We start from the raw sequence: 16,679 nt of genomic DNA, 5'->3' as shown, positions 1-16,679 counted from the left end.
TACACAAAAGACTATAGCCAAGTGTTTTCTACTATGGTGGGTTTTCCCTTGCAACGTACCCATCAAACAACAGCAAATTGACACACCCATCATTTAGAGAGTGACTAGTATCCTCTAGCAATTCGTAAGTTCTGATTCTGAAAGGATGAACACAAGTCCTGGAATGACTGCCCTCTCGTCTGTTATTCTTTTCGTTACTCAATATGTTTCCCATAAATGAAGGAATGTTCAAAGAATCAGTTTTGGGAACTTCAAGCTTAAAGTTGCTACCATTAATATAGTTTGCATCTCCACCGAATGCCAATTCATCACTACTAAGCATTATTGCACATTTGACTAAACTGTCGTCGAGTGTATTTTTGAAAGGGTTCTCGTCATCGAATTGAGGAATGGCGAACAAGTGTTGCACTTGTGAGGTAGTGGCTATCAGCTCTATCACATTTGCTTCCTTATGCCTTGCTTCCTCGGGGCTTGGCTGCTGTTCCTGCAAGCCATTCGAAATCGGCAACATCTCCCCAGCCAATGTCGTAATTTCATCGTTCACAGAAGTTTTCATAACCAACAAAAGATCATGGAAGAGTACTCTCAACTTCAGGTTCTGACGCTCTAAATACTTTGAATCCACAATCAGAATTAGCCGTTTGACCATATTTTCTGCAAGCTCATCGCCAAGATTCTTGGCAATGAAAGCACATAGAGTCAGCATGTGTATGATCAAAAGCTTTAAAATTATTGACAACAAAGTGTCTAACGAGTCGTGTCGCTCTTCGATAATAATTCTGTTAATCGTAGTATTCACCCTGCTGAGAAATTCTGTAAATTTAGTGATAAATGGGTTTGGCGATGATACAGCATTGACTGTGCTGGACAAAAAGGTATCGAGAAACCCAACGGCAATGGAGTTTATAGCGGCGCCATTCATAGTCAAAGTGACTGTTGTGGTGTCATCAAGTGGTTGAGTGAATACTTTGTTTTCTAGAATTTCCAAGATAATCAACTTGTGTTGCCACGGAACCCAACAAAATAAACTTCCGAAAAGCAAATTTTTAGACGAGCCTTCTGACCTCGTCCGGTTCAAATAAGTTTCAATGAAAACTTCCCACCTTGCTGTAGCGGATGATTTGTCTTCGACATTCAAGGAGAAGGACAAAATTGATAATAAAGCTTGGTAAAATGGTTTATTGAATTCGTTTATCTCATCGATGCTTTGCTCAAACTTGGAAAGACTTCCAACGTAGTCCTCTTTCGATTTGTTTAAACAAAGGTTCAACAAGTCGAAGCAATCATCTCGGCTCGTGTTCACAAGGAGTTCACTCAAGATGTGACGCCCTTCGGTAACGAGACTGTGACTCAAAAAGTGCTTGACTTCTTCTTTATTGTCAAGAAGACAGCTGTGCAAGTTTCTAGCAGTTAAACCCTGCAAAATTAAACAAGTGTACTGTTTCTTGTTCTTTTCTTTGAAAAAGTAAACGCTGATTCGATAAAGCTGATATTTAGCAGCACTTAGAGCCATGTTGTTTGGAAAATCCGGCTCCAACAACATCTGCAATAGTAGCAGTTGTAATTGCTCCTTGCCATTATTGGTCAACAATGATACAACTCCTTTGAGTGAAATAATATCGTATATAACCAATTTCTTGATCATTAAAATTTTCAAATTTGTTTGACATGCTGAATGTAAAACATCACTCACAGCGGAGCTAATAGTCTTCTCAACTACATCGACAGCAATGCCAGCAGCAAAATGTCTCCAAAGTCTTACAATTGCGGTCTCTTCAGACTCCGAAATGCAATCAACTTTCAGATACCAATAGCTCAAGTGATTGTCGATGTTGGTATTTCCTGCTATCGCTTTCAACCCGTTTACTTCAGACTCGCTTTTCAAAAGTACACTATTCAGCACCCTCAATGCCGCTAAATCGTTTTTGAAATCATCAGAACTATAATTGTCTGTAAGTTTTGGTGTATGATCTAGTGCCAAATCAACAGACTGTATTTGCATTGGTGTTTCCAAGTTATCTTTTCTATAAGTTGGAATACCAAAATTTTCTGGATCAGAAACTGCATCTCCCCATTTTCTTTTCCTAGAAGAGGTTCCGTCTTTTTCAGTAATTGAGTCGACAAAGCTCCAGACTTGATGGAAATTGTAAGCAACAGATTCTCGTTGACTCAAATCTTTGTAATTCTGCATGATTAACCGAAATATGTTTGCAATGGTAGATTTATTCGATGTATCAACGAATTGCTTCAAAAGTTTGAAATGCCTCATGATTAGCTTGGATATAAAATAAAGCCCATCTAGGTATAAAATGGCCATTCGGCTTTCATTCCTGAGAATAGTCGGAACAATAATTTTGAAAAATACCGGCAAATTGTCGGAAATAGAATAAAATTTGTATAAATCAGCTAAAATGTCTTGTGTAAATACAACTAGTTTTGGTGAATTAACAAGCCTTGTTTTAAACTCGTCCGTAAACCAGTTGACAAGCAAGAACTTCAATCCAATCTGAATAGAGCTCCATTGTTTTTCAAAGTGATCAGACGGGATAATCCCTTTATTTGTAAACAACGTTTCCAAAATTTCTGATTGAAGTTGTTTTTTCATTTTTTCGAAAGTGCCTTTGAAATCTAAACCTTCGGTATTCCATTTACGCAAGATACTATCACATTGCTTGTTGTTCAATACAGGTAAGTTCGTCAAGCATTGAAGATGATTTTGGGTGCTTTCATTGGGGCCCTTTTGAGACTTGCTGTCGTCTGTTGTCGTGTAAAAAACTCCAGAAGCAATTAATTTTCTCAAATAAGAGCCAATTGTGATCAATTTTAACTGGTAGAGCTCATTAATCATTATATAGAGCTTGCGATTATCAACCAATTCTGAGTCGGATTCTAATGATGCAAATATGCATTCCAAAATCTCGTTTTCGAACTCCATCTTGACTGATTTTTCAGCTTGAGAAAACACTGATTTTCTCAAAAAATTGCATACAATTGATAAATTCTCATTTTGAAAAGCACTATGCCGCCAAGGGGACACACTCCAAAAGAAGATTGTATGTAAATTCTGTTTCCACTTGTCATTACTTTGATTACCCATTTGGGGTAGGATTTTTTGAGCAAGCTTTTCATTGAATCTGAGATGGTCCAATTGCTCTAAGATATTGGGCGATTTGCTGGACGATTGTTGCCCACAGTACTTTCTATCGTCCCGGAAATTCTTAGCATCCCCGTTAATGGATTTGCCAGCTACTTGTGATTCACTTGAAAAGTTCATATCAGTCTCCACTTGGTTCGAGTTGATTATCAAACTCTCGTTTCTGTAATTGATTAACTCGAGTTGGTCAGCCAATTTTTTCAGCTCGTTCAGTTGAACATTTCCCATCTCCTGCGATACTATAGATACTAATGCATCACCGGTTAGTACCCAATTACCGGGTATAACAAAATTGTTTGTGTTGCGTTTGAAAAGGTAAATCACCAAATCATGCAATGACCTTGTCAAATTGTTTCGCAAATGCTCTGGTAGAAACCATTTCGGATATCGCGAAAGCTTGGTCGTATAAAAGTAGTTAAGCAACAACAGCTCGCTCAACTCTTTTGCCAAATAGTCACAACCAATGATGTCATTCCAGAATGTCTTTACCCACACCAATGCAGCAAAACGCTGCCCATAGTCAATGGTAAATCCTAAATCTTCCTGAATTGAAACATCGTAGTCTTCCGTGTCTTCCATTTGTCGAATACTCAACAAGTGACTAACTGTATCTGAGTCAATGGGAAATCCATCTCCGAGTGGTTTTAAGATCAACGAAAGAAAATATTGCTTGTCCAATAAAGTTTCGGCATACAAGGACAGAATAAATTCTCGAAGATAACCCAATTTTTTAATGTAGTATTCTTTAGCTACAGCACCATCAATATGCCCTATATCCTGTGACATTTTCTCCATATAGCCAACAATCTGTTGAGTCCATTCTTGTAACCAGTGCAATTCAAACTTCTCCGGCAGATTGGAATCCAAAATCTTAGATTGATGCTTTCGCCTTAATGTCAAGAGCTCGCTGAACAAAACACATTTTGTAAACCACAAAGCTCTATTTATTGGAGTAGCCCTAGTGCATAATGCATCAATGAGAAGCTTGCTTCGAATACCATGTGGAATCTTTTCTCCAATTTTCTTTAAAGGTATGTTTGGGTTGCTTAGATCATTGAGCCAACTTTCTCGTTTGGTTGCAGTGAGGGTGACCTTTTGAGGTATCTTGAAATGGCCAGCATTGTGTCGTATTTTGTTTATATTCTCATTTCTGGATGTATAGGCATTAGCGAGATATCGAGACAACTCACTGACGACGTTTAAACAGTTTTCATTTGACTGAAATAACGTCGCCAGGACTAAGTTTCTGCCGGAATAGTATTCGTTGCCAACTTGAGGAGCCTCAAAGTATCCTTTACTTAAATACGTACGATCGTCGGACTCATTCGACTTCACCTCCTCTTTTCGAACTTGAGTATGGTCCTTCCATGGTATAAAGTCAGGGTATGTAAGTTCATTGGCTTCAGCCATTACTTCCTCGGTTTGTTTCATGGGTGGAATATCGTCTTTTGACAAATCTTCAAAAGCGTATACTGGTAAGCCTGGCCGATCCATCACATATTTCATAGCCACCAACTCATCCTTGACTGATGACTTTGTGAGCAGTGACTTCTTATGTGACGATAGTAGCTTATTCCTGCTTTTGATTTTACTCGCCATTGTTGTTTGAAGTCCTTGGTGAGAAAGTGATCTCGTGGAAACTGTCCTTGGATCAACTTCGAGCCATTCAAAAAATTGCGTGCAGGAATTGTCACCACTTGTTTGATATTGTACCACGCACGCCACGGAGTGAAGACACATACTTATGGAATCTTCCTAGTCCTTCCTAGTTAGCTTAGAGACAATAAATAGGACGGCGACCTTTACTGCCAAGTGTTTGCTGTTAAAACTTTCGGTCAAAACATATAGATTGAAATCAAGCTCTTTCTAACACCTCAATTGTGCCGTGACCAAAATAAAAATAGAGTCACCAAGTACAACAACGTAGCCAATGTATTAAATGAGAGAACTATTGAAGAATTTGCCTACTTTCAATCAATCAGTTTACTCGGTACATCCACCTCTGTCGAGATTACAAAATTTAAAGGACTTTTACTAATTATAACAAAATTGATGTCAGAATCAACTTTAAAACTGCAACATTTTACCCTACCTCAAAGTGTGCCATCCACCAGGCGTTAGAAATAGAAATGGGGTGATCCATGCCTTTAGTTTGACCTGAATAGACTCTTCGGTAAATGTTAGTGCCATCTGGTACTAGTCAACAAGTTAAACGTGATGCAGCACTGCTGACCTTATGAAATTTACGAGCTCCAATGAGTTGAGGTGGCAGTTGCGCCTACATGGGGATATTCCTTTTTGAGGTTACAAATCACTCCCGTTTCAAAATCACTCTGTATGCTACGGTCGTTCCTACATAGCACATCCTCCTGAGGGGATTATAAACGCTATCAATTGCCAAAATTTCTTGTAAGATTTCTGCTAGTTACAAAGCCAAATGTTGGAAACAAATCCTTTCCACATCTCAAGCAGTTCTTAAATCTTTATTCCCTCTCTCACTTTCTGAATTTTCCTTGAACTGAAGAGATTCACGTAGGCATGATAAATCCCCCCTCCCCTATCCAAATTAAACCAAATAAACTCTTCAAACACTGAATCGATGTCCCGGGCAAAAATGTAGACTTCAAGTATTTCATAGTATCCGGTGAAAACCTTTCGTTGATTTTATTTTCTTGACAATGAAAATATTTGCTTCATGTACGACGATGCAAGATAAATCTTCTCCCATATGAACTTAAATCTCTTTAAAAATAACCTCTGCCGTATTTAATTAAATACTCTGATATCTTTTCATCTCCTTAGACCCAATCGAAGTTCTACCACCATTTCTGAAAAACAGCAAAATGTCGTTGAATGAAAATACTGATATGATAATCACAAAATCCAAGTGTGAGTGTGTAGATAACGAAGAGGAAAAAGATGCATCATCCAATTTCGACACGGAGTCTGTAGTCAAAACAGAACGAAATCAAGTCTTTGAGATAAAAAAAGATGGCCCCAACTTTCGTGGAGTTGGCACGTATGGTGCAGCAATTTTAATTGCGAAATCGCAATTGGGATTAGGAGTACTTGGTTTGCCCAGTACTTTCAACTCCTTGGGTTTCCTACCAGGTGCCCTTTCACTAGTTTGCTTATGTTTGTTGAGCACATACACCGGCCTTGTCATTGGGAAATTTCGAAACAAGCATCCTCATATCTATTGCATTGATGACGCTGCTTACATGTTATTTGGTCCTATTGCACGTGAGATTATGGGTTGGGGTTTCTGGCTCTTTTACACGCTTTGCTATGGTTCAGCATTGCTCACGATCTCCATCGCTTTTAATTCATTAACAGGGCATCCCATGTGCACTGTTATTTGGGTGGTTATCGGTGCAATAGTATCCTTTATTCTTGGTGCTTCAATCAGAACAATGAGGGTATTATCGTTTATGGGATACTTTGCCATGTCAAGTATTCTTCTCGCAGTGTGGACCGTAGCAATAGCATGTCTTACTCAAAAAGTTCCTGCAGCAGCACCTCTTGAACAGCCAACAAATAAATTAATAAGAGTTGCAGCCACGGGAGTTCGTTTTAGTACAATAGCATCTGCTATTGCAATTCAGTTCTTTTCATTATGTGGAACAGCATCCTTCTTCTCAATACAAGCAGAAATGAGGGATCCAAGGCAATATGGTAAATCACTTCTCATGGGACAAGCATTGGTGATGTTCAATTACATCGTTCTTGCCATTATGATTTATGCCAAAGTTGGTCAATACGTAGCATCTCCTGCACTAGGCTCTGCTGGTGACCTATTCAAAAAGATTGCTTATGGTATAGCACTCCCTGGTTTGTTCTGGTCTTCATTCTTCACTGCCCACCTTGCAGCAAAATACTCCCTCATCCGAATCTTGAGAGGTACCAAACATTTACAAAGCAACACCAAAATTCATTGGATTACCTGGCTCGGGATGATTACCATTGTCAGCGCTGTTGGGTTTGTAATCGCTGGGGCAATTCCATTTTTCAACAATTTGGTAGCTTTAACTGGTGCACTAGTCGGCACGTCTTTCACGCTTTTCATCCCTGCTTGTTTAACATTGTATGAAATAGGGCATCACAAACATCACGAGCGTGATCTGACTCTCACATGGATTAAACACTCATGGAGTGAATTACATAATCACAAATTCACTGCCACCTTGTCAATATTCTGCATCGCAGTAGCGATCTTTATTTGCGTTGGTGGTCTCTATGGTGCCATATCCTCCACAGTCGAAGCTTACGCGAATGGAACCGTTGATCGCGCATTTTCTTGTGCCAACAATGCTTAAAGACATTGATACTCGCCGATACCAATCCAAAGAAAACACTATACGAAACAAATAGAAAGAGGGGGGGGCGCGGGTGAGGAGAGTTTGTCCTCTCTCTACACTACGAAACATTCAAATCTATCATTTGATTATGTCACAAAATATACAAATACCCTATAGACTCACCAGTCATCATCGTCATCCTCTTCTACATCACTGTCATCTCTTGTTGCACCTTGTCTCTTCCTCAATGCATCAGCAAGAGAGCCCGCTAAACTCGTCTCTTCAGTCTTTTTCGCCTTCAAAGCATCAGCTAATCCATTTCCCAAACTTCCACTCAGCGCAGTTGTAGCTTGGGTGGTGTTTGTATTGGAGCTGGCAGTACTCACAGGATTCGAAGGAGCAGACGAGTTCGAGTAAATGTTGTTTGCATTTGGAGAACATTCTTGTAAATAGTCAATTGGTGACCATCCTTCCTGTGATTCATCCATAGTCTTGACTAAGCCCCATTTTCCATTGACCTGGGTGACGTAGTAGATAGTGTCCTTGGTCAATGCGACCGAACCAGGCACAGAACCGTCGTAATCAAACATGGCTTTGTAAGTAGGGAATTTTGGTTTTGATAAAGCCGGTGGTGGTGGCGGTGGTGGCACCGATTGAGAAGCTGTCTTTTTAGGTGGTGGTGATGTTGCCTTTTTTGTTGGTGGAGGAGGAGCAACCTTTTTTGCAGGTCTAGCTGGAGCAGGAGCTTTCCTTGGAGACGTGGGCTGAGCAGGTTGTGGTCTGTTATTTTGCTGTTTCTGACCTAAAGCAGCTTGCGCAGCTGCAACCTGTAAAGAAGGGCCGTCGTGTGATTGGTTCCTTGAATGAGTTGGGGCAGCAGGAGGTATTGAATGGACAGGGCGAGATGCTGGTTGATGTGGTGTAGGAGCTTGATAGCGCGATTGTGCTTGCTCTGGTTGAGAATATGATGGTTGTGCTGGTCTGGTAGTTGCTGCTGCTGGCCTGGACGAATAACTTGAAGTGCCATTTCTGGTGCCTCTGTTATAGTATTGACTGTAATCGACCTTCCCGGAAGTACCTCTTGGTCGTTTTGGGTTCTTGCTATTTGCTGGAAGACCTTGATTGACAGTAATAGTTCCAGACTTATAAACATCACTTCTTGGAGAAATTTGAGGTCCAGAACCAACTACAGACTTGACTGTATGGTACTTTCCTGGTTTCTTTTGGTACTGTATCGTGGGTCCAATTATAATTGACAATCCGGGATTTAATTTTTTCAAGTGGGTAATAAACTCTGTTTTGAGATCCAAGTTAATAAAGATATCGGGAACCATGGTTGTAGGTGTGTGCAAGCACACGGCAACCCAATTATCTTGATTTGTCGATAACCCAACACTCTTGATGGAATTGATTGGAATGACAAATTCCTTTTGCAATTGCAACCTTTTCTCCACCAATGCCTCCGCCACAACATATAAGCTTGTCTTGCTCAATATGAAAATACGAGGTAACCTCTTTGAAGACCTTCCGAATTTTGACAACAAAATTTCACCCTTGCCGGAAAATACAACATGATCCTTGATACCTGCTTGATTAACAACAAACCTTCCGTATCCACTTTTGTCGTTACATCCCAAGTAATCTCCCATAAACGCACGTGATCCGAGCATTGATAATCTTCTTCTCTCTTTTCTTCCTTGTAATAAACTATTACCATAGTCTCGTAACTGCTCATATTGGTTTCCATGTGTTTTCATTCGCCAAGCATTTTGAATAATCTTAGCTGCATCTTCTTTACGCTTAACGTATCTTCTCCAAGCTCTTTGGATACGGGCGGCCATATTATGCCAGTACTTGTCCCTCATATCTTCCAAAGCAAACAACGTCTCCGGTGTTTTGATGAATACTTTGGTTGTACCTAACTGATACTCCGTTTGAGGAATATGGCATGCACGTAAAATCTCTTTGACAGCCGTAAGGTCATCACCTTGCCAGATATAATCTCCAGCGTAGCCTGTGGCGGGCGATAACAAGTAAAACCTCTGCACAAATCTTTGGAAAGTGGAACGATATGCAAATCCGGCTCTTCTGATACGAACATTCTCCTTGAGACCCAAGTATTTAATTTGATGCAACACTTGTTGGTTGTCGTAATCACGTGGTTTTTTGGTTTGGTTCGGTTTAATAGTTCTAATGTATGATGGTGTACATTGTGACAAAGTGTCAACCAAAGCATTTGCACTAGTTTTGATTTTGTCAGAGGCAGTTGGTGGCCTCTTTTTTGTATCAATTAAGGCATTTAGTAACTCTGGTGGAAACAACGTTTGATTAACAAATGGATTGGAAGATGTCCCCAACAACTCCAAAAGGTCACGCAATATTCCATCTTTATTTTTATCAGTCATCCCCGCAACATCGTATGTCACATCACCAGCATAATGTTTGATGATAAACTTGCCTCGTCTGTCCTCGAAATGGCGATTGTTTGCGCCAACCATACTTAATCTTTGAGCAAACACCTGATCGGCTGCATCAGAATCTGCGTGTGCCGTTTTAATTGAATCATTCAAAGCTGCAAACAACCCTGGTTGTGGTCTTGTTGCTTCAATCAAATCACAAACAACCTTGTTGTTGAAATAGTCAATAGGAGTCCACTTGATTTGTTCTTGAACATACTCATCTTGCTCTGCTTTCAATGTCAACTGAATGAAAATTTGCTGCAATTTCTCATTCACATAATTGATACAAACTTGTTCAAACGAATTATGCTCAAAAATCTCAAACCCATAGATATCAAGAATACCAATCGATTTGTTTGACTGATTTTGTTTTCCACCCAACGATAAATTTACTCTTTCGACAATCCAATCAAACAAGTTGTTGTAAATACCTTTCGCCAATGCGTCACGTACTGCAGTTGCTTGTACAATGTTTAATGGGACGTGATAAGTTGAACCTCTCTTCATACCATGTGATGTCTCTATAGTTCTCTCAATGATGGCTTTCTTTAAAATATCAGGATTGGCATCCAAAAGATAGGCAACAAAATTGGTTACACTGTCGTCACGTATTGCTGCATTGCCGCTTTCATCCTCTATGAACGAAATGTTACCAATCCATAATATCAGGGCCAACATTCTAAATATATTGTCTTGCTCGTCTTGACTCAAACCAATGACATTCATCGCATTCAACGTATCTTTAAAGTCCTTTCCATCATCAATACCGTCTACGGTAATACATTTGGCAGCGGAAGTGTAGACATAGGTCTCCGGTCCTTGTATGCCAAACTGTTGTTGGTACTGTGGGGGACAATGTTTGGTAAATTGATAGAAAATGTGGAAATTCCTCTCATTAGAGATCTGAGATACAACTCTCTGCTTTTCCAAAAGATAGTTTGTAATATGTGCTGCTACTGGTTGATAACTTCCTTCGCTGAATTTGATCTCGAGGTACTTACCGTGTCTACTGGAGTTGTTATTTCTCAAAGTTTTAGCACATCCAAACGATTCTAAAAGTGGATTTGTAGCCAAAACCATATCCTTAATTTTGGTAATCTCGGCATTTCCAGTATCAACAGAGACATTGGCAATGTACTGCATGATCTGCTTCGCAGCTTCTGTTTTACCTGCTCCCGATTCTCCTGAAATAATGACACATTGATTTTCCCCATACGATTTCAAATGGTAATACATAGACTCAGCAATGGCAAAAACATGTGGTGGAACCTCCAATCTGTTTCTCCCCTTGTACTTGTTCAATGTTTCCAGGGTATAAATTCCAAGATCACGGAATGGATTGACGGAAATCAACACGTGCCCAATATAAGTGTATATAGTATCATTCATAAATCTCTTGTGTAAGTTATCATTTATAGCTTCATCAGTAATCTTTGACAAAAGTGTCAAATCAGACACTCCTACTTCTTTCTTTTTGGTGACGTCGAACTCTGCTTTCTTGATTCCTCCTCCACTCAGTCCATTTGATTTAGCTGGTGCCTGCTGTTGTTTAGCCTTTGAACGGCCACCCCTTTTCACGATCGCCATGATTGCAACTTGTGTAGTATGGACTTTATGATGTAATTGATTGCTACAAAAAAAAAATGACAAAAAAATAACGCTCAAGTGAAAAGGTTCGGAAGTTGTTGATTTTTTGGCTTTTCCTCAAACACAAAAACTCTTTTTTTTGCGTTGATTCTCTGCGCTACTGCCGAGATAAAAGAAAACAGTGATGACCTGACCTCTCTTTGTTCACTAAAACCGATTACCAGGCCATGAGAAACAATGCAAACACGATTCTCTATTGAAATATAAGCTTACGCAAAAAGCTATACACTTTCATCCTTAGTGTGACCACAATCTAACCATTTTGTCTTTTCCACCCGATGCAACTCGTTTACCATCCAAACTCCAATCAACAGCGTACACTTCGTCGGCATGTCCAGGAAGATCAACACTCAATTTCTTGGTCCTGATATCCCAAACTTTTAGAGTTGTATCTTTGGAACAGCTCACCAATAACCTATTATCCGCAGACCATGCGGTTTGATACACTGGTGCAACATGGCCGCGCAATGTGGTAACAAACGTACCTCTAATACCATCCCATAATTTTATTGAATTGTCAAAAGAGCTGGAAACAACATATCTTCCGTCAGGTGAGAAGCTGACATGGTTGACTAGTTTTTGATGTCCCGTCATTCTGCATATTGGTTTCGATGACTTAAGTGGTTCCCAAAAATACATTGTGAAATCATCACTTGCAGTGACTAATCTCTCACTTATTACACCATTCAATTTGGCAACTTTCTCGTATTGTTCCTTAGCTCTTTTTCTTAATTCTTCGGGTGAGTATTTAGAAGACTTGGTTGTTGAGTGGTCGTATCCCCCTTTTCTCAAAACATAATCTGTCGATAATGATAGGTGATTGACCCAATGAGCATGACTCTTTAACGTTTGAATGCATTTACCACCAGCGGCAACATCCCAAGCTTTTATGGTCTTATCATGTGAAGCACTATACACAATATTAGACCCGGACCACTTGACACATGATACTGAATTTGTATGTCCACTCATTGTAAGTTCACAAGTTCGTGAAGTGGTGTTCCATATTTTAACTGATCCATCTTTAGAACTTGATGCCAAACGAGGTTGTGCATCGGGAGCAACAAGATGTAAAGGTTCCCAGCTCAAGGAGCTGACCCACTTGGAATGACCAGTCAATGGTTTCCCAATGGCTTTACCGGTGCTTGCTTCCCATAGCCTTATTGTGTTATCCATCGATCCCGTAGCAATCGTGGTACCATCTGGCGAGTATGCAACACAAAGCACCCAATTAGAATGTCCCAGAAGGGTATGCATTGGAGTTGACGTATTGCAATCCCATATCCGTGCTGTTGAATCTCCTGCACCTGTGCACATGCGTCCCGAATCATTTGGAGCAAAAGTACAGCACAAAATAGTTGATCCATGACCTGCTATAGCAGCATTTGATCTCGTCACTGGTTTGACCTTAAAAACGGCTCTTGGGGTGTACACCAAAGTAAGAAAATCCTCAGTTGTTTTTATACCAGGCTTCAACACTGATTCGTACAAGTTGTTTCTAATATCAATCAATTTGTTTCCATCGTCTTCATGTAGTAACGAGAATGTATACGGCACAGGATCATCACTCTCACCTCTTAAGTTATTGAGTAGCTCCTCCAACTGCTTTTCTGTAATGCCACCAGGAACTCGTATTGATCCCCCAGTTGATTCTCCAGTATCGGATGCTTGAAATTTGATCAACACATTAGGTACATCGTCAGGTACGAGATTTACTTCTCTTATTTGTTGAGCTTCTCTTTTCTGCTTTTTTGATGGTGGCGGTATAACTGTAGCCATTTTGAGTTGATGTTAATAATGCAAAATGGTATAGTCTATCGGTGTAGATATACTTTTCTTGTGCATTTTTTTTTTTGGAAGATGAGATGCTCTTCAACCAGATGCAATATCATTCTTTGAGCTGGTAGCGCTGGCGCATGAAATTGCAATCTCTTCCTCTGACTCTTCAATTATCTCACTGGCTATAGCTTCAGTATCATTAGAGCTGCTAGTATTCCCTAGGTCATTACTGGTAACGTGAATTACAGATGCATCGATGTTCGGCGACGATGTGATAACTGGACAACTTTCAATTACGGTTTCAGATAAGTCTCGAACTTTATACTCGCCAGTGAATTCATCTTCTTGATCATAGTAAAATTCGTCGTCAATATCAAAATAAATAGGACTAAAGCTTTCTGATTTTGCTTCTACTTTCACCACGTTGATCAACTTAAGCATTGCTTGATTAATCGTAATTTGACGTGTATTATCAATAGGGTAATTTCTGAAAAAATGTGGTGTCTTATGATACCAATCGAGATAGAACAAAAACTTTGTGGTACATGATTTGTGAGCTACACTTGGTGACAATACGACTCTTCCCTTTTCGCGATAGGATAATTGCGATGCATCAGTATTGTTCGGTATTTTGTATGGACGATACTTTGTTTCGAGATAACCTAGCAAATACACTGATGCATTTGAGCTAGTGCAAATGTTGTTTAGATTTCGGAATAGTAAATTGACATGGCTTTCATATTTGGACACGGGACTCACCTTGAGGAGGTCCGACGAAGTGGGTATTTTGGAAATAGAATCCTTAACACCTTTGAGCTTGTTATTGATCAAAGTGGCATTGTTCTCGACATGATTTTTGAGGATGGTTTCTTCGTAAGACATGGATAACTCAAGCTTGTATAGCTCTAGTAGACTGTGAAACTCATTTATAACAATTAATGAGTTTCTATCAAAGTTTGCTTTTGATATCACTGAGTACAATTTGGCAAAAGTATCACAAGTATAATGCCTGATATTGGACTTGAACTCGAGTTTGAAATGTGGGTGGCTTTTGAGTAGATGGAATGGGAACTTGTTGAGTGTATCAATTAAAACAACTTGCTTGCCGTGGGCTAAATTTGATATGATCAAGGAGGTGATCACAATGTACATGCCATGGCAGCTGGGCGACGACTGTAAGTCAAAAACCCGACCTCTTACAACTAATGAGTTGAGCTGAATGTCATCCAACGTTGGAATCGAAGTTGTAAGCACGTCTTGTGGTGTTTGCAGTCGTTCCATATCTTCTGTCAAAATGAAGAAGTGGGATCTTGTTTCTTTGTTGACTGACGCGTTTTCATAGTGCTGCAAAAAAGAAAACACAAGAGATCTACACCAAAGGCAACATACTGTTCTAAAATGCTATAGTCTGTACTATATAGGCATATACACAGTTCATTATTACTCCTTCTTCACCCTCCATGCACTATTGGGCAAGCTTTGTAAATAAGTTGCCTTCTTTTTGACCCAGAGTAAAATAACAATACCCAATGTGATACACAATGCGTTTGTATAAAGATATCCATCCCGAATCATAACCAATTCACCTTTGGCATGTTTGCATTGCTCCCTCTCTTCTTCTGACTTAATCATGATATGTCGACCTGGCCCTAAATTACATTTGGCCAAGGTGATCTTGTCAATCATGAAATAAATGAAAATTCGTGGCCAGGTGCCACCATAATTGGATAGTGTATTTAGCGTTGTCATATAAGTACCACCAATGGCAGGATCGGCAATCTTGGTATGGAAAGCACAAAGGGAAACAAATTGAATCGTTGACATAAATGATCCAAGTAGATGTTGTAATATAATCATCAAAAAATACGTCATTGACACCTGACCATTCAGGGGGAAAAAGTACACAATCAATTGTGCTAATGATGCAGCAACTAACCTCCCAATAAACCCCCATAGCCATGGTCTTAAAGGTGCCTTACCAGTTGACCACCTTCCTGCATAATACCCAAAAATCATTTCAAATGGGAAATCAATAAGCACAGTAATTGATAAATCCTCCTTTGAAAGACCCTTTTCTAGCAACTTCAAATTTGTTCCTGCTTCATTTGCTTGAAAACCTAGTTTTGCCAACAACAATATGACAACAAATGTTTGCACATTGGGTAGTTTAAGCACCTCGTACATTGACTCAAACACTTGACGTAATTGATGCCATTTATTTGTATTGTGAACCCCCTTTTCCCTCGCCATTCGATCTTTATTTATATCCACCAAATGCGGTGGATCTTCAGGAACTAGCAATATGAGCCCGGTGATGATCAAATACATCCATCCCCAAAAAGTCAAATACTGACCTAATGTAAACAATCCTTGACTTTGCGGTATTTTCCGTAAATACCTATTGGCAAAGTCGGGTGAGCTCAATGCTAAAAAGATGGTGAAACTTGAAAAATATCCACAATTTATCCCAATTGTCTGTGCTGTTGACGCATATGATAAACTCTCTGGCGATAAACAAGTTAGCGCCCATCCATCAACAGCAATATCTTGAGTAGCACAGCATAACACCAAGATAAAGAAATAAAAAGTTATTGTGTTTAAATGTTGTTTTGGTGAATCAACTAATGAATCAATAATATGTCCCAAGTACATTAAAATGAATGCTGAAATCGTTTGAATCGGTACAATCCACGATTTTCTTCTACCAAATTTCCTCGAATACATTGAATCAACAAAAGGTGACCATAACAATTTCAAAGAGTATGGATACGCTGCTAATGAAAAAATCCCCACTTCGGAATAAGTCAATTTACTCTTCAAAATAAACGGTATTGATCCAAAAGCTAGTCCAACTGGAACACCTTGTAGCAAGTATAACAAGACGAGTATCGCAAAAGCTTTCCTATCACGAGGAGCCAATGATTGTGATTGTTGTGGAGCTTTCTTTGATGTCGCTAGTGGTTTCAATTTGAGATCTTGGTTGGTTACTGGTAATAATCCATCATTCTCTTCGTCAAATGCAGCATGGCGGTAGTTGAGGGTATTATCTAGGGAGCCATCAATTTCCAAGGGATAGCTCAGTTTTGTAGACATGTTAAAGCAGTGATATCATAAATGATTAACTGGCGGAATGGATTCAAATGAAACGTTACGTTGGACGTTTTGTCATGGAGAAAAAAAGAGAAAAATGGTTCAAGATAGTGCCTGAAATTTTCAAAGGAGCGAATCCAGCCACATTGAATGCCACACAAAGTCCCCCCACCCACCTCTTAGTTTCAAATACTCTACAATACAATCTTGCCACGTCAACGTTCACCATTACAGTCTTGACCCCTAAATTAT

The 16,679-nt window shown here is 39.6% G+C and overlaps 6 protein-coding genes across 6 annotated transcripts; 1 reads left to right on the top strand and 5 right to left on the bottom strand. All coding sequences in view use genetic code 12, as the record gives it.

Moving 5' to 3' along the window:
• Positions 1-31: 31 nt before the first annotated feature.
• On the bottom strand, positions 32-4,894 carry SRB8 (Srb8p; the record flags this gene model as incomplete). The annotated part of the gene is made up of 1 exon (XM_036811199.1): positions 32-4,894. One exon carries the CDS (start codon positions 4,892-4,894, stop codon positions 32-34), a length of 4,863 nt encoding a protein of 1,620 aa, XP_036667661.1.
• A 1,103-nt stretch (positions 4,895-5,997) lies between these two features.
• Positions 5,998-7,470, top strand: CPAR2_403000 (uncharacterized protein; the record flags this gene model as incomplete). The annotated part of the gene is made up of 1 exon (XM_036811198.1): positions 5,998-7,470. One exon carries the CDS (start codon positions 5,998-6,000, stop codon positions 7,468-7,470), a length of 1,473 nt encoding a protein of 490 aa, XP_036667660.1.
• Positions 7,471-7,631: 161 nt separating this feature from the next.
• On the bottom strand, positions 7,632-11,498 carry MYO5 (myosin 5; the record flags this gene model as incomplete). Its single annotated transcript, XM_036811197.1, has 1 exon — positions 7,632-11,498. One exon carries the CDS (start codon positions 11,496-11,498, stop codon positions 7,632-7,634), a length of 3,867 nt encoding a protein of 1,288 aa, XP_036667659.1.
• A 297-nt stretch (positions 11,499-11,795) lies between these two features.
• Positions 11,796-13,337, bottom strand: CPAR2_402980 (uncharacterized protein; the record flags this gene model as incomplete). The annotated part of the gene is made up of 1 exon (XM_036811196.1): positions 11,796-13,337. The coding sequence occupies one exon, from the start codon at positions 13,335-13,337 to the stop codon at positions 11,796-11,798; it is 1,542 nt and encodes a 513-aa protein (XP_036667658.1).
• Positions 13,338-13,430: 93 nt separating this feature from the next.
• Positions 13,431-14,618, bottom strand: CPAR2_402970 (uncharacterized protein; the record flags this gene model as incomplete). The annotated part of the gene is made up of 1 exon (XM_036811195.1): positions 13,431-14,618. One exon carries the CDS (start codon positions 14,616-14,618, stop codon positions 13,431-13,433), a length of 1,188 nt encoding a protein of 395 aa, XP_036667657.1.
• Positions 14,619-14,777: 159 nt separating this feature from the next.
• CPAR2_402960 (uncharacterized protein) lies at positions 14,778-16,430 on the bottom strand (the record flags this gene model as incomplete). The annotated part of the gene is made up of 1 exon (XM_036811194.1): positions 14,778-16,430. The coding sequence occupies one exon, from the start codon at positions 16,428-16,430 to the stop codon at positions 14,778-14,780; it is 1,653 nt and encodes a 550-aa protein (XP_036667656.1).
• Between the last annotated feature and the right edge of the window lie 249 nt (positions 16,431-16,679).

This window comes from Candida parapsilosis, contig 006372, assembly GCF_000182765.1.
Source record: "Candida parapsilosis strain CDC317 annotated contig 006372".
NCBI classification, from domain to species: domain Eukaryota; kingdom Fungi; phylum Ascomycota; class Pichiomycetes; order Serinales; family Debaryomycetaceae; genus Lodderomyces; species Lodderomyces parapsilosis.
This window is presented reverse-complemented; position numbering and strand designations above follow the sequence as displayed.